The following is a 21,126-nucleotide window of genomic DNA, read 5'->3' on the forward strand; positions in this document are numbered from 1 at the left end:
AAGCAGTAACTGTAGCTCCCAATGTCCGACTAACGTATTTGCCCAATTTTAACACATGCCCCTTTTTCCAAGAAAATTGGGTTGCAGTTTCGTCCAAAAGGTGAAACATCGATTGTGATAGCAAATTAGTAGACAGCTATACAAAGTAAAGATAGTAGCTTCATCGGCCGTATAAACTTGTAAACGTTCACCTAATAAATTAACAAGCATGGTGTCCTGCATTCACAAGCAATCATGAAGACATCTCGCTCGAAGACTGCACATTTGCTGTAAAAATGCTGGAGTAAGCACAGCAGCAGCAAGTGAACTGACCTACGTGCTACCCCTTGCCTCAACACAAACTAAGTGGTAAGAACACACGAATCTATCAGCATTTGGTGTACTCTGTTGCTACTGCAGATCGCTTTCAAGATAGGGCCGCACAGCCATGCCATATCGCAGCCGTCGCCACAGTAAAGTGGCCCCCTCCCCCTGGTGCCCTGCACGTGATGGGAAACTGCCCGGTTCCTCCCTCCTTTCCTCCCTTGTAGGCGTCATATGCTTTGAGATACTGGGAGGCACAGAAAGGTACTCTGACCGTGCAGCATACAGGCGACACACTGAACGTGAGAGGCACAGGAGGCAAATTCTTTTGTTCAAGATGAACATGGTCTGACTCGCAATCTCTGGTACCCTCGCTTGACGATTATTGTGAAAATCTTGATCACTTGGATCGTCAAGCAACCAATCATTATTGCTGGAGCCATCATCACTGAAAAAAACTCGATGCTTCGCGACTGTGCGCACAGCCTGCAATGTTACTGTCGTCTTTTAAAACTGTGTTTGCAAATGCAACCTAGATAGGTTGTTTTAAGTACTATCCAAACCCTTTCCAAAATACCCTTTCAGGAATATTTTGACAGTGGCAAAGAATTTTTAGGTTTCACCAACAATGAAGTTTAAAAGAAGTTTCACGAGTTAGTCATTCGCACCATGGGCCACATTGTCATGTGGCCCCTTGTTGATTTCAGCCAAGTGGTTCACCCCTTTCAGGATGAAGCAAAGATACCCACAAGAAATGGTTTTTTCATTGAAATGGGCAATATATACACCAAGAATACGGATATTAAAAACATATATTTTGCCAGAATGTCTTGGCAATTGGTGGGCAATGCCTGGTGTAACACTGGAGGCAAGCTTCACCTCAAGGCATTAATGGCTTTTTGTGGAACAGAGTGTTGTGTGGAACATGGACTTTTTTAAATGTGAAACAGGTGTATATTACACTTGCTCTACATTACCTGTGCGATACTACTGCAGCTCTTTAATTGGGCTTTCTACTTTGATTCTGCTATCAAAAGAAAGTCTCACGCAGAAATTCTTCCTTCTCTGTTCCTCTTGTAATCCAAGCCTATCATTCAGTGTTGGCCGAAAACATTTAGCCAGGAACTCTGTACTAAAAACAAGCTCTGCAAGGAAAAAACATTTTCAGCTGCTTAGCCTGCAGGCAACGCTTTTCCATAAAAGGTTAATGGCACAGCAAAGAAATTGCATCATGTTTTAATTTTACCTGTTAAATATGCATGCCAAATGCACTGCAATTTTGGCCTTAAAGCACAACCCCTGATTACATGCAAAAATCTTATGTGGGAGCATTTATGGGGTATCATGAACTGTTGTGTGCATCTGTCACCCTGAAACAAAAATACCGCTTTCCTCTGTGCAACCTCTCTCTCTCTCTCCTTTGATGGCTGAGCTGAGGAAGCCTTTCACGCTGTTTGCCCTGGCAGGTATTGAACACTTCATGTTACAGGATACAGTCAATTGTTATGCGGTTGACAAACTGAGGCCCAACATTAAGATTGGTGTTGCCAGCTATCGAATAAAGCAGAAGAGAACAATGTCTGTCAGTGCTAACACACAGGTTACGAAAAGGTGAATTTATTTCCAATCTGAAACCGTACAAACTAAAAGCGGTACGCATGCTGTGAAATAACTCGACAAGCGTTAAAGTTTTAGTAAAATCATGCTGTGTGTTGCACAAAAACATGATTTCGGGCACTGTTTCACTCTCTGCAATGGCACATGAGCAGCCACGTCCTGACACTTTATGTATTCTTGGTTCTATTCCCAAGCTGTCCAGTTTTGCTGCTTGCATAAATGCATATGTTTTGTAGCATTCATGATTGTAATTGCATTTAGTGTTACACTGATGGAAGAACTAATGGGACACATAAAGCAACAAGACAGGGATGCACGTGGCACAATTTCTAACATTAAGCACAATACAATCGTGAACGTCCACCAACTAGCCCCGTTCATTTCCTTCTGTGGCAATTGTTCTTGTAAATACTTCTTGCGTGCCACATGTTTGCAGACAATCGGGTTATCTAAAGGCAGGCTACCGAGTCTGGCTTATTACTTAAATACGCCAAGTTTGCTAGTTTCATTTGCTACATGAGAAATGGGTTGGAAAATACACACACACACACACACCTTTATGCTTCAGCCTTTACTGCTAGTACTTTTACAGCACATTTCACATCTCTGATTTTGGGACTTGACACTTCGTGTGTTCATGCAACCGGGGTACGAAGTTATGTCAAGCTAATAGGAGGTTCAGAGAAGAGTTAAGCCAGATGCACAAGATGCCAAGTCTAATGACCCACTGTGGTATCACTGGGAATCGCATCTGCGTTTGGATTCGGCTATGCTGAAGGGCTTGGCAGTCACAGGGAACAATTGGTTGCCTAGCACTGGAGTTCCACAGCAGGAAGATGGAGCTGTTGAGGGACATTTCAGGCATGGCATTACAATGGGCGCTCCGTGCCTTTGTGGGAAGCAGGCATAGGCTTTTGCAGAAAGCGTGTTGTGTAGTCCACAAGATTAGTCCCATGCCAATGCTGCAAAAGTGAATAGCAAACAGAGGCACGTAAACACACTGTGCTGCATATGTCATCACCGGGAGATGCGTCGTGGCGGCGTCTTCATCATCTTCGTCTTACCAGCCTTCTCATGCTTGGTAAAGTGTGCGCCGAGCGCGAGGAGCGACTCATACACCCTGCGGCAGCACGGGCATTTGTGTCCGTTGCCGCTCTCATGCACAGCCAAGTGTGCCCTGATCTCTTCTTCATCGCGGAAGAGCCGTGTGCATGAACAACGAAAGCAGAAGCCTGTTCGCCGGTGCCGGCTCAGGTGGTGTGAGTAGGCATCGCCCTCGTTGAAGGTGCGTCCACAGAAGGTGCATCGGAACGGTGACCGACTGTCATGCACGCTGCCCCGATGCAATAGCAGAGCTGACGCCGATGCAAATGACTCGAAGCACCTGCGCATATCAGACATTTGTAGTGCCAACCACATGCTTGATTTGCAAGTACCTAGGCATCCCTGGGCTGCACTATAATGAGGATACGCAAACACCCATCCTGAAAAGCAGAAAATTTTGTGCCCTCTAATTCCTCACCCCCTGCTACGCACCCCATGTTGCAAATGCATGCTGCAAGATTGGATGTGTACCCTATCAAGATATTTGAATAGAATACAAAATAGTGAAATAAAGTAAACTGCTGCTCTAAAGTAACAATTTCTATACCACAAGTTGCTTTTAGTGTCCCTTGTATTGTCTGTTTTTATTTGTACTTTTCTTTATATTGAAAGTATAATTATTTCTATCAAATAAGTTGCTCAACTGTATAATCCTGCTGTTAGCTTTCTTGCATCCACACACATGCCAGGCAACAACAACAGAATTTGCTGTAATAAATGCTCACGGGCTGAAAGTGAAAGGTGCTTATTTGCAGTCATTATTAGACTTGCACTTATAACTTCTACATTATATACCCTTTGACTACTGAGTGTAAGGTTCTGCTGGTGACAGTACAGCTGATCATCACACGAATGGAAGCATAGCACGTCTCAGTAATAAGCACCAGCAACGGAAGGGTGAATCCTGTAGATCTTGTGGTACAGCAGTGGTCAACTCTTCCTCGGACTCACTGTTTTCTCATCTCCAATTTATGCTTCCAGTCCTCTCATTCAACCTCATAATTTTAGACAGCTTGATGTTGTAGGTAACATTCTTTAATAATCAATCAAGATTGCTGTCCAGATTGCCATATGCTAAAAGCAAGACATATTATTTTAGTTGAGACAAGTTTAGCCTACATGTTAGCCTTAACATTAGAAGCATAAAGAATAATTGCCTCTGGCCCATAGAACTTGCTTTGTAAGTGCTAAGATATTTTGGTTGCAACAGAAAGTTCGAGCCTATAGTATATTGCTCCAGACTCCAAATGCATGAAAAATAGCTTCCACCTTGATAATTAGGGCAGCTTCTCATATGCAGTTGTGATAGCAGTAATGAAGCTATATAGATCTTTACCATTTCAGAAAGTTGAAGCTAACTAATGAACATTTAGCTGTCAGAAGACAGAAATATCAACCACTAGTTCAAATAAAATGGACATTTATAGCAAGTGCCAGAGTGTGGCATATAACTCCTTAGTGCACGAGTACCGTCGCTCGTCTCTGATGGTTTCAACCATGTATTGCACAATATAAATGAATTTGATAGATAATCTACCATACATGCTTTAATTAAATATCTTGGTTCATGAATTTCTAAGGTACCTTGGCTAACAACGTGTAGTGAATATGTGACAAATGCATTTGTGTACAGGATGAAAGCACAGTTTCCTGTACAAGAGCCGAGCAAGAGCATTTGGCACTCATTTTTCTTGTACGTTCTTGTTCTGCATCTCAAAAAAGATTTAAGTGTTTGAATAAGCCACGTATACATTACCAATGAGCATAACAAGTACATGCAACCTAGGAGTATTTAAGCTGTAGTGCTAAAAGTTCATAAGACTTTTCAATGTAGCAAGTTACTCGAAAAATGAATGTTAGACATACAGTAACTTGAATATAGTAGCCAAGTTTCCTACAAATAAGGAAACTCAATGCTTCATTCTCACTTTGTTTCTCCACACCAATCAATTCCATAATTTTTAAGGCAGTTCTATGCATAGTGTTTGAAAAGATCCACGTAAAGCTTGCTATAAGGCTTATTTGAGATGCAATGGACTCGCGGAAATTTGTTAGCCACGATGTGATGGCATTGAGACCGCAGCAGCATTCGCGGTCGCATGACCCACATTTCGAACTTCTCTCTCTTACCCAGTTTCCCCCGCTTTAATGAAGCCCACATCCCTTAGCCAAAACGGAGATAAGTGTTCTCAGAGACTATCACTTGGCTTCCTTGAAGTAAAGAAATATAGGTCGAGTTTACATGGGAATGCTATATAGCGCGCCGGGTGCCTTTTATAAAAACACGATCGAGATTTCTTTTAGAACGATCAACTCAAAACGATCACCCCCCCCCCTCCCACTCACGGCGCCGAGCAGTGAGAGGGAGGCGACACAGGGCGCACGTAGTACCTGGAACACTGAAATGGTCGCTCTCCCGTGTGCCGCCTCTGATGTACCACGAAGTCGTACTCGCTGCTGAACTCCTTGTGGCAGGAGACGCATGTGAAGCAGCCAGCGTCGTCTCGCCGGGCCATCGGGGGCGGGGAAACTTCTTTGTGCCACGGTTGCGGGCTGCTCGGCGTTGATGGGATCAAGTAAGTGTATGTCACCGGTAGGCCTGCGAACACCAATGTTATAGCCGTCACGGTAAGCTACCGCTCGCTGCTCGCGATAAGAAGGCGCATTCACGTCGACCAACTCTTATTTTGGTTTGTTCACTTATCTCCTGAAGAAGCGACACTGCTTGTGGTACGAAGAGAAACAAACTCGTCTAACTTTGCACCTACCACATCGCGAAGTTAAACTAAGGCGTGTAGGTAGTTCAATCCGTATCGGTTAAGCCTAAATTGATATCGTACTGTGTAAGTTTGGCGAGTAACCTACGGGTGAATGCATGCAGCTAGCCAAAATTATTTATAGCCAAAATTCCACGCACGTGTGGTTTTAACCTATATGTGCTTATGGGGAAGTAGCCGTCGGTCAACGCGCACCTTTCAATGCACCTCAAGTGGGATGACGGAAGCCATTAAAAAGGTCTACTGCGAAGCGTAAGAATGCCTTTTTGTCTGTATACAGCGCGCAGTCGCGTCGATTGCTCCTTCGGAGGGTCAACACGAAGCTAAAAAGATATGCAGAAAAAAATACAGCAGTTGTGCCATTCTTGTAAAGAAGGATAGCGACGACCAACATTGATCCCGCAGGGAACATACCTTTGTGACGTGTGGCGGGACTGCTAGTCATGATGCTGGCAGCTGGAAACGGCGTTCGCGGTTATGTTTGGCTACTATATTGCGAAGCGCGTCGTTCCACCCGGCTTACACTACGCTGCTGCAGGCCTCGCTGTCTTTGTTTAAACCGGCCGGGCCACAGTCGAAGCAAGCAAGCAAGCGCTGCCGGTGCTGCTACGAGGACGTCGGTGCCGTATGCGCCGGTGCCCCTGTATCAGCTATCAGCTGCATGCTCACGCGACCAACCGACCACGTGATAACCATGGTAATCCCGGTCCGCCGTTCCGATGGGATGATGATGATATGCCTTCAAGATATGGCACGCACCCACAGCGGGGAATGGGCCAAGAATCGGTGGTTTGAACTCACTGACAACGAACGCGGCGGGAGGTGGGGGGGGGGGGGGGTGAGGATACACATATTTCTGCAGGCCTAATGGGAGCAAGGCTCAGCGTTTGTGGGGAGAAGGAAGTGGTAGGACAGAGGATAGAAGGACAAGGAAAGGGTAAGAAGCGGAAGGCGGTGTCCCATGGTGGGGCTGGCAGTGGGCGGTAGCAGACCCCTAAGGCCTACTGGACAGCGATGTTTCCTCGAGGAAGTCGAGGACTGCCTTGAAGACATGCGGCTTTAGCGGCCGGTGGGAAAACTCGGATCCGCGATGGTGGACTCGGGGAGGCCCATCTGGCGGAGGGTAGCAGCGAGTTTTGTTCGTTGCGTTGCGTGCCGAGCAAAACTGGCTGCTACTCTGCCGCCATCAGGGCCAATGGCGCGCATTTACTTTAATTTACAGCGAGGCTGTTCAGGGCTACTTTCCCCGCTATCGTGTCCGCGTGTACAAAAAAAAAAAAGGATATCCTGAAGATAGTGCAATGCCGGGCCGACCCGCGGCGGAAGTGAAGCAGGCGTTAAACACTCGATCCCCATACGTGAGCCGATCCAAAAGATCGTGATTACCGGGCCTACCCGTGGCGGAGGTGAAGCAGGCGTTAAGCACTCTTCATACGTGTGCCGATACCAAAAGTAGTGCAATTCCGGACCGACCCGCGGCGGTGCAGTTCGCCATTAAGGGGCCCACATGCACAGCTTCGCTAGTCATTCTTCACAGAGTGGAAGGGCACTGAGTTTTCTTTTTTGTTTTTTCTTGTAAGAGAGGGGGAGAACGGAGGGGCGAATCTTTACCCAGCCTGCCTGGTGTCATGCACATTATTGGGATGGCGATTATACGGATGCTCGAGACACATTTGCGCCGTCGCCATCGGTATTGTGGTTGTCAGGCTGTCCTGCTATCGACGATGCACGTGCGGCCCGCGCGAGGAGGATTCAAGTACCTCCAGAGACGCGAAGTGCGAATTTGCTTCCAAAAGTGACAAAGCCAAATATACTCACCACAATGGCGGATTCAGAAAGGGGGCCCCTATAGACACCGACCCCCTCCGAGACATGCCCACTGACAGCCCCGAGCGTGCAGCAAGCATTCCCCCTCTCCGCCTCCTTTCTGGAGAAGACCCAGGATAAACACCACCTAGAACAAGTCGAGGCTGCATCACTGCCTCAAGTCTGCGATCTTACGTTATCGACTGGAGGCGATCGAAGGAACGCGTCTCTCCTGGTCGCCACGCTTATCCATGGGTGCGCCGGCATGCGAGCAACGTAATCGCGGCTCTATTGTCATGGCTCGTCAAACACTGCGCACAGTAGCTATTGTTGAATGATGTGCGCGTTGGAACGCGCCTGCAGTCGCTTCCCGCGTTAGCTGAGTCAAGTTGCTCGTTGGATCGGGTCTGCGATTTCTCGTGCTCTTTGGAATCGCGTGACTACCCTATTCTAATATGATTTGAAAATTGCCCGTCTTTCCGTAGTGGTGCGACATTAACATCACTATGTCCAACAAGTGTTGTGCTCCCAAATGTCGTGGAAATTAAGACCCAGGATAATCGCGCATTCTTAAGGATAATCGTGTGTGCAAAAAAAAAAAAATGGATACGCTATACTTCGAGAAGATTTCACTCCTTCTTAGCACTCCAGGGTGAGTAATGTTGTCCTTTTTCATTAGGGTTGGCCCGCGTGCTTTTTAACGTTATTTTGTTCGCAGAGCATTTAATCGGTACCTAAGAATTACCTCTAGCGAAAGTATTATTCTGTATCGAGCAGAAAGCTGTTACTTACATGCAGGTAACATTATTTGCATGCTTGTGATGATCACTTCTCACTTGATGACATAATTCAGGAGAAGTCTTACATCGCAACATCAACAAGCAAGCAAACGTCTTACATCAAACAAGCAAGATAACTATCCGCTGCAACATAGTGGTGATTCAGGAGGCGCTCTCGAAGATCAAAAACATCATACTGGTCTTAGCATAGGTGGCGGAATACGCCGTCTACGCTACCTTGAAGAAGCTCAAATGCAAGGAAGCTCAAACAGTAAACAAAGAAATAAGCGTCTAAATTGTTGAAAGGCATTATTATCTAACCAGATAATAATATCTGGTAATATCTGGTGGTAATTCGTTGGTAGATCCAACGATGTTTGTCGTCGATGATGTAACTATTAACAGAGTTGTTATTCAAGAGCTATCAAAGAAAGAGCACTTTATTAATTTGCCCAACGCGTTAGGTATACTGAAGGATCTCACCTTAGAGCTGCTAACCAGCGATGATTCATATCATATGGCGCCTCTTATGAAGACCATACAAGTGAAGTGGTTTTTAAAAATGTGCTGTCGCGCAGTACGAATGTGCTGCTGATAAACTTTTCTTCCCAAATGAACGAAAGACTGTAGTTCTGGAGTTTTATGAGCCAAAACCACGATGTGATTAAGATGCCCACCGTAGTGAGGGAACTCCGGATTAATTTTGACCATCTAGGTATATTTAACGGGCCCGCAATGCACGGAACACGCGTTTTGTGCATTTCGCCCCCATCGAAAAGCGGCCGCCGCGGCCGGGAGTTGATCCCACGATCACTTGCTTAGCAGCGCAACACCATAGCCGCTAAGCCACCACGGCGGGTTAAAATAGCTCTAGATGCCACTACTAAATCTAAGGAAGCTCGAAACGCTGAAAAAAAAAAAGTGCACCACTGTTAACACTGAAATACATGAGCAATAATAATGTTGCATCGAATGCATGTAAATACCTGCGGCAGATTACCCCCGCGAAAAGTCACCTACTGAAGACGAAAACTGTAATGCCGTCCACACCTTCCTACTGTCCTTTGCCTATTTTAGAGCGTAGTTCTCAGGCGCCCGTTCCAGCGTTGAACTTCGGCGTGGCCGGCAGAACGAACGATCGGAGCGCAGCGGAGGATGAAAGACGGTGATAGCGAAGAGGGCACGAGGATGAAGCAAAAGCAAAATTGCACCCTTTTGCAAAATTGCACCCTTTTGCCACACAACGATAATCGTCATCTGTCTTGTCCTCATTTCCTTTCTCTAACGCGGCAAGCACGGTACTTCCCAGCAGCGAACGGCATGCGCGTTATCAGCGTGACATAGCACTCCCGACAGGAAAGTAGAGGGCGCGGCGTTTTCAAGAAAGGAAACGCAAGCAAGGCAGATGACGATTATTGTTGTGTGGCAGAGATACACCCCAAAGGGTGTAACCTTGCCTAAGAGGGCACGTTGGCGCCGTCGCTACGCTCGAGCGATGTAGGAGGCGCCACGGTCGATGAGGGAGCGTGAAAGAGAGGAGAAACGAGGAGGAGTGAAGGCGGAGGGCATAGTAGCATGCACAGTCACCCGGCCGCCGATGACGTCATCAATAAGGCATGCGGTGAGCGCGCCCGCCGAAGCAATATATGGAAACAAAGCGCTGACATGGGCTTCGGACCCACTGCGCATGCGCTTCTTTGCCTACGCCACCGCCGGTACAGAATAAACTCCGCGCAAACCATGCGTTGTCGTGTTCGCGCTTTCTTTCTGAACAATGGGCGAGGCAACCGGTTGAATACAAAACACTTAAAGATCTGCGCTCAAATTTCGCATTAGGGAGTATAATAATTGTCGGTGAATTCTTTTATAGGCGAAGTCTTCACTGAAAGTTTGTTGACATCAGCAAGTGCAAAAAGCGTGAATATGCTTCCTGAAGCGAAATTACTGCGACCGCAAGTCCATGTAGTTCCTCCAACACGGCAGCAAATCTCCGGCGCGCGTTCGCCGTTACCTCGTGACGTCACGGTTGTCTGGATCCGTCCCTGACGCACCGTCACGCTCAGCTCCGTGAGGTTTGCCGGAGCTAGCTCAGCGTTCTGGGGGCTTCCATTGTTGGCATGCCCGCTGAGCGCGCGCACATTAGCTTTCCTGCTGAGCAGTTGTGTGCATACCACAGCGTGGTGAATGTCAAGCTACATTTATGCAATTATTTCTTTGTACGCTGACCAAAGCCGACGGTTTACCTTCGTTCTAATCTCGTGCGCCATCGAGATGCGCCGCCTGCAACGTCACTGGCACGTTCTCGATCTCGCCATCGTTCTGAGACGCCAAGCCAAGCCAAGCTGCTTTAAAAAAAAAGGAAAAAAAGAAACCTCGGTGCGAGATAGAAAAATACTACAGAAATTCTGAGAATTGTCTACTAATGCGCAAGCATTGTTTGGCTCGGCTGTTCGCTTTTGCTTATTTGCTTTTCCTAACTATGCATGTCTACCGATCGCTTCTTCGTTGCCAAAGAAATGAAATCCTTGTACTGAACGGTGTGGCGATGAGTGGCCAAGAAGCTGCATGGCCCCTTCAAAGCGATCGTAACAATTTAGCCGAAACGCCGTCACAACCGGTTTCACTACAGCTGTTCTTTTCCTTTTATTTAAATTTTATTTTCTCTTTTTATTTTTCTTTGTTACGACCTCGACCAGAACCACCTAGACTAGTCTAGGTGGTACTGCCTTGACGCGGCAACAGCTACGTCACCAGTTCATTCTTAACGCCACCAATAACTCATCATCATCATTTTCTTCTCCTTCTTCTTCTTCTTCATCGGCATCATCATCATCATCATCGTCATCAAATGCACCAATCGGTTATTCTTATTTTTATACTCAAGAGTCCCAAAACAGGCTTTTCCGCACATAAATCCGTTATGCAGGAAAGAAAGCTTTCAAGGCGGCGTGAGGAGAATGGTTTTCTTTCTGGTCAATTTTATTATTTATTTAAATGTGAAAGCATTATATGGGTTATGAAGCGGAAAATCCGGCGACGTGGCCGGAGATGGTACAAAAAGTCACATGGTCACAGAGACGCGTTCGGGCCACTACTCGCGCGTTCGTCGTCTTCTTGCACAGCTGGCTCCGATGCCTCTCATCATGCCAGCGTTCCCGCTCTGCCCCTCCCTCTACAAAGGCGCTGACGGTACTGGCCTAGTGCCATTGGGTGCAGTGATTTCGGTGGGTTCTTTCGTGCGCTCCAATGGACGAACTTTCGATGAAGATGGTACAAAAAGTCGTAGTTTCGCCTGAAAGCCGAAGCACCGATTGCGATAGCAAATTAGAAGATAGCTATAAGTAAGGATAGTAGTTTTATCGGCCGTATAAACTCGTAAAAATTGGCTTACCAACTAAATTAACAAGCACGGTGTCACGCGCGCACAGGTAAACATGAACAAATCTCGCCCAAAGACAGCGGAAACTCGCTGTCAAAACGCTGGAATGAGGAATCGCGGAAGCAGAATCGAGCGAATTGACGTTCGTGTATTTATCGCTTCAACGCGAACGAAATATCGAAAGCACAATTCGTGCGAAGTTATCGGCGCTACGCGCACCCTGCAAACATCGCAAATCGCTGTGTAGATGAGGCGCGCGCGGTTGCGCACTTTGGCCACGTGGTAGATCGCTGTCAAGATACGCCTTAAGCAGCAGCCGCTGGAAAATACGAAGGTGTATATGGTTAGGCGATTCGTCCGTCCGTCTGTCGGTTGCCTGTACGCCGAAAACTCCTCCGGTGCAACCCCATGCGCACGCATGAGGTTTCCTATTGCTGCCTATTGCCACTCAAGAGCGTACTCTGTTGCCTACTCTGGAGCATCCCCATTAGGTTCTGTGGCAGTCGGGCCATGTAACGTGACGTAATGGATCGGATCGAATGAAAAGGCCTTGTGCTATCTAGGCTCCGAAATGGGTAGGCCACGCGCCATACGTACTCCAGAGGAGCAGGCAGCTTTCGACCAGCAACGCCGCGAGCAGAACCGGGAACGAGCTCGTCTACGCCGTGCCGATGCTGCAGCCCGAGCACAAGAACAGGCTCGTGCAGCCGAACGCAAGCACCAACTGCGTACCGAGGATCTGGCAGCCTACCAAGTCGTCGTTTAATGAACCGTCGGGATTAACCCAGTGATAAACACGGGGCCGCACGTTTCAGCTTCGCTGGTTAACAATCTGTACGGAGTGCTTGGGAATCACACGGCACAGGTCCTCATTTTTCTGGCGCGAACTGTGGCTTCCTTTCGGTAGTAACAAATGTAATTTTCAAAAACTTTACGAAGCGAACGCGATATCATGTACCGCTTTGGAAGCAATCTGATTACATTACGTGCTATTTTATACGCTTCTGCCTGTACCCCGTAAGTATCTTGCATGTATGCTGCTCCTGCCTGTATTCTGTACGTGGGCCTCTTTTAGGTACGAATACATGCAATTACTCGTCTCATTCTCCTGGATCGTATTGTCACGTTGTAGGGACGATGAAGAATGACGCAGTGTCAAAACTGTGAGTTTCGAATTTAACTATTTATTGAGTGAACTTGTGCCTGCAGCAAAACAAGTAACACTCAAGCACACCGACAGCGGCGAACAAAGTTGGCGATCATCGAGAATCTGATCTGTGGGTCAGGCGCGTCGGCTTTTGTATAGTCGTGTATATGACTCGTCGTAGGTTCCAGCGTAATCGCTGCATGGTGCTCGCGTGCTTTTCAGAAAGTACCACACAATTCACGTCGCGCATACAATCAGATTAGACAAAGTGACTACAGACAACGGATAGAACCAGCGATAATATTCGTGAAGCCTCAGGTACAGAAAGGCCCGTCTTGCGCTGAGCGATGACTTTGAAAATTTTTTAGCCGGTTAGAGACGGTCACTGGGAAAGGTAATAACTAGGCGTGGCAGTATTTAGCATGTCTGTACTTTACACACAAGGAATGTTCGACATGACAGCTCTGTTTCTTGAGTACGCACATTCACGTATTTTAGCTGTTGAGAGCCGTGATCACATGCATGACTAATAAGAGTTATAGGTAATTTATGAACGCTCAGCATTTTGCTTGACGCTTTACATAGAAATTGGAAAGGCTCGAAGATGTTGCCACTATGCGACGGTATATGAGTTCGTTAAACGCTGCATTCTCAGTAATAATTAGCTAATAAGACACGCGAGTGTAAAATCTAGGCTCGTAATCACGAGGTGAGCGATCGACTTGTATCCACAAGATTATAAAGAACAAAAAGAAAGGAAAACGAAAGCCCTGCTGGCACTGCCGCGCGAGCGAGGCTCCTACGCGTATACGTGGAATGGATTTTCCGCATAACATTAGAGCCCAAGATGGCGTACCTTGGCGCAACTCTGACTCCCTAACCTATCTCTATCTAACTCTAGCTAGAAACTCCAGCGCTAGTTCTCCCATGGTCGTGCCGCGCTACGTCATCGCCGGCTGCGGCACGTGTTTAGCCGGGTCGATATGCGGCGAAGGGTTGAGGCTTCTGGACAGCGGCAAGTTCCACAGCGTGAAGGCCGTCGGGTCCAGGCGGAAGGGCGCCTCGTGCAGATTGCCGCTGCACGAGGGACACACCACGATGTCAGTCGGATGCTGCAGTCCCAGTGAGGCAGGGTACGCGAGCGCCATGGTCGTGCCGCCGGTCGGAGCCTGCGCAAGTCGTGTAGTATGTGTATACAGAGTACGGCGGCGTTACGGCAAAAGACGCGTAGTTGAGATTGTGCAGAAACGAGACCTGCCGCGCTACTGGTGTCTTAGTGCTTGCGCCGATACAGGGCAGGCTGCAGAAAAAGCAATTGTGCACCGACCAGAAACTGTAAAATGCTTAACTGTTTTATGGCGAGCAGGGTTCTCGTATGAGCGCTGAAATGAAACGCTTTACAGTTCACTGTAACACAGATACAACAGGAAACCGCCTAGAAAGCAGTTCGGGAGGAAAAAAAGATGGAAGTGTGTCACTAAAGCGAAAATCTTCAACAGAAACAGCTGGCTCGACGACTACCGCGGCATGACAACAACGATGACGCGCGATTCACGCGTTGCGTTTCCACGGTTGGAATATCAAGCGGGAAAGGGTAGATTTATTAGTATTTCCCGTCGGTAATTACGACATTTCCGGCGATACCTGCACCTGTAACAGGCCAACTGAAACAAAATGTCACTTTGGCTAAATTTGTTATAAGCGAGTAGCATATACTATTAGATCAGTATTGGCAAAGCCACAGGTCTGGTAGTTTTCTTGTTGGCAGCCCTTAAACAGCACGTAAGCAGCCTAAGCGAGCCATTTTGAACCTGAGCTGATGCCGAGTGTACCTGGCAGTTGTCGCTGTGACGTCAATCCCAGCCGGTCGCCTACGAGCTTTCTACGGCCACCTACGGGCGCCGCCTTATCTCGGAAGTCATGCCGAGGAACCACGCGCTACGTCACTTCCGGTGAGCAGTAATGCGGCGTATATTTTACTTTCGATATCGAAAATGGCTATTTTGCGACCTTTTCGTGCAGCGTCCGCTTGTACTTCAAACGTCAAATTTTTCGCGGTGGCTCCTCTGTATTTACAGTATCTTAAACATAGGCTTTTTACGTGGTCCAAAATTTCGTTGCAGTCGGCCTTTAACAGCACTGACAGCGCGAGAAGGAGTATGTATTACCTGTGGGGTGCGGAGAAGCACGCGGCGCTTGAAGCATATGCACAGAAGCGCCACCAGCGTGAGTGCAGCGACGACAGCGCTGCACCCCAGCAGCCAGTACGGCAGCTCGCTCAAGTTAATCCCGTAGAAGCCAGGCCGAAGCTGGTGGCCGGCGTCGTCGACCCGCTGCTGGCCTGCAGCAGCCGCTGTCGAAGCTGTCACGCAACACCAAGAATATGCATTCAGTGCCTGCTGACCGTTATGTTTTCATCACAGTACAAAACACAAGGAGCAACCAAGAGAAGGAGGGAGATAGAAAGAGGAACTGTTGGACGACCTTGACTGCTACGCCAAACTCGCCTGTTGCGACGTCACCACCTCCAGAAAAAAGACTGGGAAAGATAGGAAGCTAATGCAGCGCAAAGTTTAAAAGAAGCAAGGAATCAAAAATGATAAGGAGAGACGAAATAAAACAAATTAAGAGAAATAAATTAAAGCATGCGCGCATACATGTGATGCAGCGCGGCAACTCCTATAGTCGATCACACTGTCCGTATATCCTCAAGAAGGGGAGCAACACGTCTCAAACATTATGTGCTGATTGTGATCTGGGCCAGTGCCGATCCCCAGCATTTCCTCCTACTACTAGGGGCGATAATTCAGTTTAGTGCAGCCGAGAGCTCTTTTCTATACGAACACTTTAGCGAGCACATCTAGTCAAATAGGATTAAGATGGCTCAAGTGCAATAGGAGTAGGTTGTCATGCGCTATCTTCTGATTAAGGGAAGCGTCATGCTCGTCTGCAGGAGTGCAGGAGTGCCAATTTGGGCGGCTGATAGGTGATGGACCGTATCATTGCACTGACCGCGTCTCCGGCGTGGAAGTGCCAGTTTGTGCGGCTGACAACTGGTGGCCGCATCCTTGCTAATTGCCCAAACCTCTCCTGACCAAGGTACTTCCGTGTTGGCCATACATCATCCGTTTTGAGAACCATCTTGACGAGGCCGGCGGCCCATTCCCCATAATTCTTATCCTTCCCCATAATCCTTAGCCTTGACCGGAGGTTGTCGCGGGGTGAACGCCTGATCACAACGTAACTCTTAAGCAATTAACGGTACTAGGCGGCTGACCTTCGATTCCCACCAAAAAGAGACGGAGACAGTATATAGCGGCATCGACACGAAGGCATTTCCGCCGTGCTCGTCATTTCTCGCTCAGCGGTGTGGCGTCCATTTAACACTGAACAATTTATAGGCTATCACAGACCAGGGCTGAATGACATTCCATATAATTGTTGAGGAGTAGTCGAACAAAAAATGTCGTCAAGGGGGCTTGTCTTCGTCAGGGCAGGACATATAACTGTAACCCAATGAAGTGGACGTGATAATCTTTTACGTACGCATTTCAGCTGCTATTACAGCGTGGAAAATAAGCCGCATGGGCCAGACGTGGGGACGCCGATTAAAAACTACGCTGCAACTACAACCATTGTATGCAGTCAAACGGGTTTATAACGAAATACTAGGAGCTCCAATATCCTTCGTTATGAAAGTCAATTCGTTGCAAAGGTCGCACACGGTACAGCTCCTACTAGAGAGCAGGCTAAGCACGTTCAACAAAACAAAAATTGGGAGGACGCTTAATCTTCGCCTTTAAGAGTGGAACGCGATAGCATTAAAAGATCCCTGACTGCTTCTCACGATTCCCGGCAACTGCAACGTATGTAACCGTAATGTTTACCGGGAAACGCTTATGGCGAACGCTATGCACGAAGGCGGGTTTTCTGGTAAAGACGCGGCCTCTTTCATGGACCTCGATGCGGTGGAGGCGAGCGCCATCTGGTAGTGTTTCAAGGAAGCGGGCGCGTCACTCCGTAGACTCTGAGATATTTACGCGCCGGCATGCGCAAATGCGGCCGCCGTCTCCGGTCTATGCATTGTAGAAACAATGGAAAAGGAGTTTGTTTGAGTTTTCGCGTAAAGAATTTTGTTTTCTCGTATATTCAAATTACAATACGAGAGCTATCATGTGTGTAGGTTGTGTGTAAGTCGTAGTTTACGATTTTTCCATGCATTTTGGCTTGAGAAATTCAGTTAGTTCAGTCAATTCCATACGTCTCATGGAATGTCTGGGTATGCGTGGTTTGAAAATATCTTTGCTGAAAGGCGCGGGACGCTGACAGCGGGTTTTCTGCGACACGCGCTGCTTAACGCTATCGCGTTAAAACCTTTATTTAACAGGAATTCAAGAGAGACTTTGTGAAGTAAGTCGCTAACTGTTTTGTGCACACTTTGCTGACACAATGTACGACCTATTATTGCAACGAGGCTTCAAGCGTGCACCGTGGCGATACTCAGGAGCTGCGCAAAGCAAAACTGCAGGTCGTCGAGTGCAGCTATCGCCTCCCTTGCAGTGAAAAGTGTTGGTTCGTTTACAGGGTCTTGGTCACAGTTGCTTTGGCTGATGCTGGCGTCCTTACCGCCCTTGCTAACTTTAATGTCGTCGCCGGTCGTAAGCTACGATTAAATTAGCCGTCATCAACAGCGACGTATCTGTCTGGTTATAGCACACGCTGATGCGCAAACAAGCAACGTACGATTTGAGCGATTCGCGTAGCAGGGCAGCAGGACTATTTCCGACATTGACATGCTCGTCCAGTGCCTCGTTAGCGGCTGCGCTAGAGCAAGCGCACAGAGTACCTTTGTGACATTCGCGAAGGGGAATGGCGGAACCGCTCCATGGTATTCTTCGTAAATTAAGCGTCAGATCAGCCCACGGGGACGCCTAAATTTCGTCGTTGTGCGGGCAAATTTATATGTATTTCACAATACATATGAGAGATAGGAATTCAGCCGTGAGGTATACAAACCTTCGTTATACAGGTAATTTCGCTGTAGAGGAGCTCGACTGCATATATTACGAGTGCGAATCAGACAATCTTTGCCCCTCCCACCCCCCCCCATTTTTTTTACCCAAATTACGGCTGTAAATGCGAAGTAAAAATATCCATTCCCAGTGGTGGACCTTTGCTTGGACCGGCCCGGCCTTGTCTACCGGTAGCTACGTGGCATGGCGCTGCTGTCAGTTGTTGAAGATGGCGGTTGTGCTTCACACGTCCGCCGCGCACAAGCAACGAAATGGGATTCGGTCATTCCATTGGGAGAGTCTAGACCACCCACCGGACCGGACCTCGCCCCTAGTGATGCCCACGTAGGTTCCTGACAGGACCGCAATTCACGTGCAACGATGAAACCAAGACAGCAGTCTGACCGTGGTTCCATAGTCAGCCGGACGAATTCTGCCACATGGGCATGTCAAATTTAGTGCTGCGATGGGACAAACGGTTTAAACCGATGTGGGGACTGTATGTGGAAAAATAGTCTAAGGTACGTGGAATAGTACATATATTTGTAATTACCCGTATGTACTTAATTTTGGCTAATGAAATATAGGGGCAAGTACTTTCTGATTCGCTCTTGTACTTGCCGCATCGTCTTCCGTCTGTACTTCTGGTGCGCACAGTGCACTTTTACTGAGCTTTAGATTCACACTCTTGGTTTGTAACGTACCCTAAAACGGTAAAGCTGCTCATCAGATCAAACGCCGATTGAAACATCATGTGGAAAAACACTTAAGAATGGCACAGATAAATGTGAGCTCTCGATAGGCACGATCGCCGAACAGTGACCTTGTCTAAATTAACAGTTCGATTTGCGAGCTTCACGTAAAAATGAAAGGAGAAGGAATCCAAGGCGTAATCTGCGGGTTTTGCGTTATTTCGAGGGGTGTGCGAATATATGAGAATATTTGTCAAGAACAGAATAATATATAGGAGACTACAGAAATCTTTCGACAGATCTGTGCAGTGGAGGTTGTATATTGCAGAGCCGTATTTTGTAACGATGCCATTTCGTTTTCCATTCTCCTCGGCCTTCTTCGTTGGCTAGGACGTCTCTACGCCAGCGTTTTATTGCCGAAGTCAGACACTCGGCGCGACAGATGAAGAAATGAAGAAGGAAAATGAAATGAATTGTTACAAAATATGGCTCCCTGTCGTTTTAAGTGTAAGCTCATAAGCCAAGTTCACCACGTTACCAAGTTTTTAGAACTTTCGGTTGTGACCTGCATTATATACGGGGTGATCATTTTTAAGTTTTCCAGAATTTTTTAATATCGCCTGTGGCATATAGCATAATTTTTATTCTTGAATTGGATTATTCGAAGAGGCGGAAATTACTAGCACGAGAAATCGAAATACATATTAAACTAATCGACAAACATTGGCGAATTAATAAATAAATTGATTACCTTAAGGCACATATTGCAATTTACGAATTGTAGCCTTTGAGCTTGCAAGACGTATCCACTTGAAATGACTCTCCGGGATAACAACAGTTTCGAGATATGATTTAATCCCAAAGTGTGGGACGAAATACCTGGGCTTTCCGGTCACTTTTGTGCTTCAGTGCATAAAAGAGCGTTTTTTTTTTAAAGAAGTAAGTGGAACAACAGTGCATTTTTACGGCGACATTGAGAGCGCTTATCTCCAATCTGGTGTCATTCTAAAAAATCATTCCAAGTGGAATACGTCTTGCAAGCTCACCGGCTACAATGTGTAAATTGCAACATGCGCTATAATATATTAACTAAGAAGTTAATTATTAGTTCAATATGTGTTTCGATTTCTCGTGCAAGTAATGTCCGCCTCTCTGAATAATTCAGCTCAAGGATTCGAACCATGTTATCTGCAATAGGCGATTTTTAACAATTCCGAAATGCCCAAAAACGATCGCCCCATAAATTAAGTAGACTGAAATACATATTAAATACGAATAAACAAGAGAAGAAGGGAACCGAGGGACTCGATTTTTGTTAATCATAATCATATAAAGCCAATAGTCAATGAAGCCGAGCAAGTCATAGGAAAAATTAGCTGTGGGTGGAATTGAAATCTAGAAAAAAAAAAACGAATGGAAATGAAACTGGACGAAAAGATAACTCCACCAGCGACAAGTTATCTTTTCGTCCAGTTTCATTTCCAATTTCTTTTTTTATTATTTTCTGGAATTAAATTTCAATCACAACTGATTTTCCCTATGCTTTCCTCGGCTCCATGCATTTACTGTTGGCTTTATATGATATTAAACACGAATAACATTTGCTTTGCATATAACTTCTGCTCGTTAATTGTCTTCCATATGCTCTGAGAAGTCAAGAAATCTTCGGGATTCGACTTGAGATTAGAAGCCCACGTTTTTTCGCATATTCGCATTAAATTTGACTTCAGCAGTTCCACCGTTCGGATTTGAATTTTAGTGAATCGCGGTAAAACTTGTATCGATCCTCTGCGCGCTGCACCATGGCTGCACAGCAGAGCAGGGCAATGTGTAGTAACTGTACGAGCTCACCTGTAAGCAGTTCAGAAGTGATCATACTTCAACCTGGATCCCGGGCTGCAGCTACGCGGATCGATCATCTGGTGACTTCGAAGCAATAACCGAACGTCGTCGAAACTGCATGCGGAGTACCAAGAGTCGTGCTTAACAAACTTTCAACTCTGAGGATTGACAGTTGGCGGCTGTGCAAGCTATACCACAAACTCTATGGTATCACAAGTCTGTTTGATTGTGAAAACAAACTTGCAGTTAAATGACATTCCGGTCGGATTCTACTGTTGCGAAACTGCAAGACGATTGCGGGTTTGACGTGCAAAAAAATAATAAAAAAATAACCAGTTCTCAATTCTATACTCACTCTGAGTTAAAGAGCGTAGAAATGAACTTCGCGATCAGCGTTTGGATATTCTACTTGACACTCGTGATAAGGTATAGGTCGTTGACGGGTGAGCGAGAAGTAATGATTGGCCCAGTACATTGTGGCACTATTTAATTTTACAGTGTGAGCTCCAGACCGCATATGCACTGCGAAAGTGGTGCATCTCCTTGCGAGTTATCGCAATGATCGTGGTTCATTCTCTTTTTACTTAATTCATTGGTCCAGCAATGCAGAGTATAAGTAGAGTAGGTAGGTATAGAGTCATACGAGCTACTGTATAGCGCTGTTAGTC

General features: G+C 46.7%; 2 protein-coding genes across 2 annotated transcripts in view; both read right to left on the bottom strand.

The window, feature by feature from the left end:
- Nucleotides 1–1,904: 1,904 nt before the first annotated feature.
- Nucleotides 1,905–6,494, bottom strand: LOC135915054 (zinc finger protein 329-like). Its single transcript, XM_065448036.2, has 3 exons — nt 6,216–6,494; nt 5,416–5,623; nt 1,905–3,304 (listed from the first exon to the last, which is right to left on the bottom strand). Exons 1-3 carry the CDS (start codon nt 6,244–6,246, stop codon nt 2,938–2,940), a joined length of 606 nt encoding a protein of 201 aa, XP_065304108.1. The 5' UTR covers nt 6,247–6,494; the 3' UTR covers nt 1,905–2,937.
- A 4,914-nt stretch (nt 6,495–11,408) lies between these two features.
- The window catches only part of LOC135915015 (uncharacterized), a 9,890-nt gene continuing 172 nt past the window's right edge, over nt 11,409–21,126 (bottom strand). The window contains exons 2-4 of the mRNA XM_065447967.2: nt 20,468–20,572; nt 15,081–15,274; nt 11,409–14,081 (exon numbers count right to left, since the gene is read on the bottom strand). Coding sequence (XP_065304039.1) covers nt 13,854–14,081; nt 15,081–15,274; nt 20,468–20,492 — 447 coding nt within the window. The 5' untranslated portion in view covers nt 20,493–20,572 and the 3' untranslated portion in view covers nt 11,409–13,853. The remainder of the gene's footprint in view (nt 14,082–15,080; nt 15,275–20,467; nt 20,573–21,126) is intronic.

Source organism: Dermacentor albipictus, chromosome 1, assembly GCF_038994185.2.
Source record: "Dermacentor albipictus isolate Rhodes 1998 colony chromosome 1, USDA_Dalb.pri_finalv2, whole genome shotgun sequence".
Taxonomy (NCBI): domain Eukaryota; kingdom Metazoa; phylum Arthropoda; class Arachnida; order Ixodida; family Ixodidae; genus Dermacentor; species Dermacentor albipictus.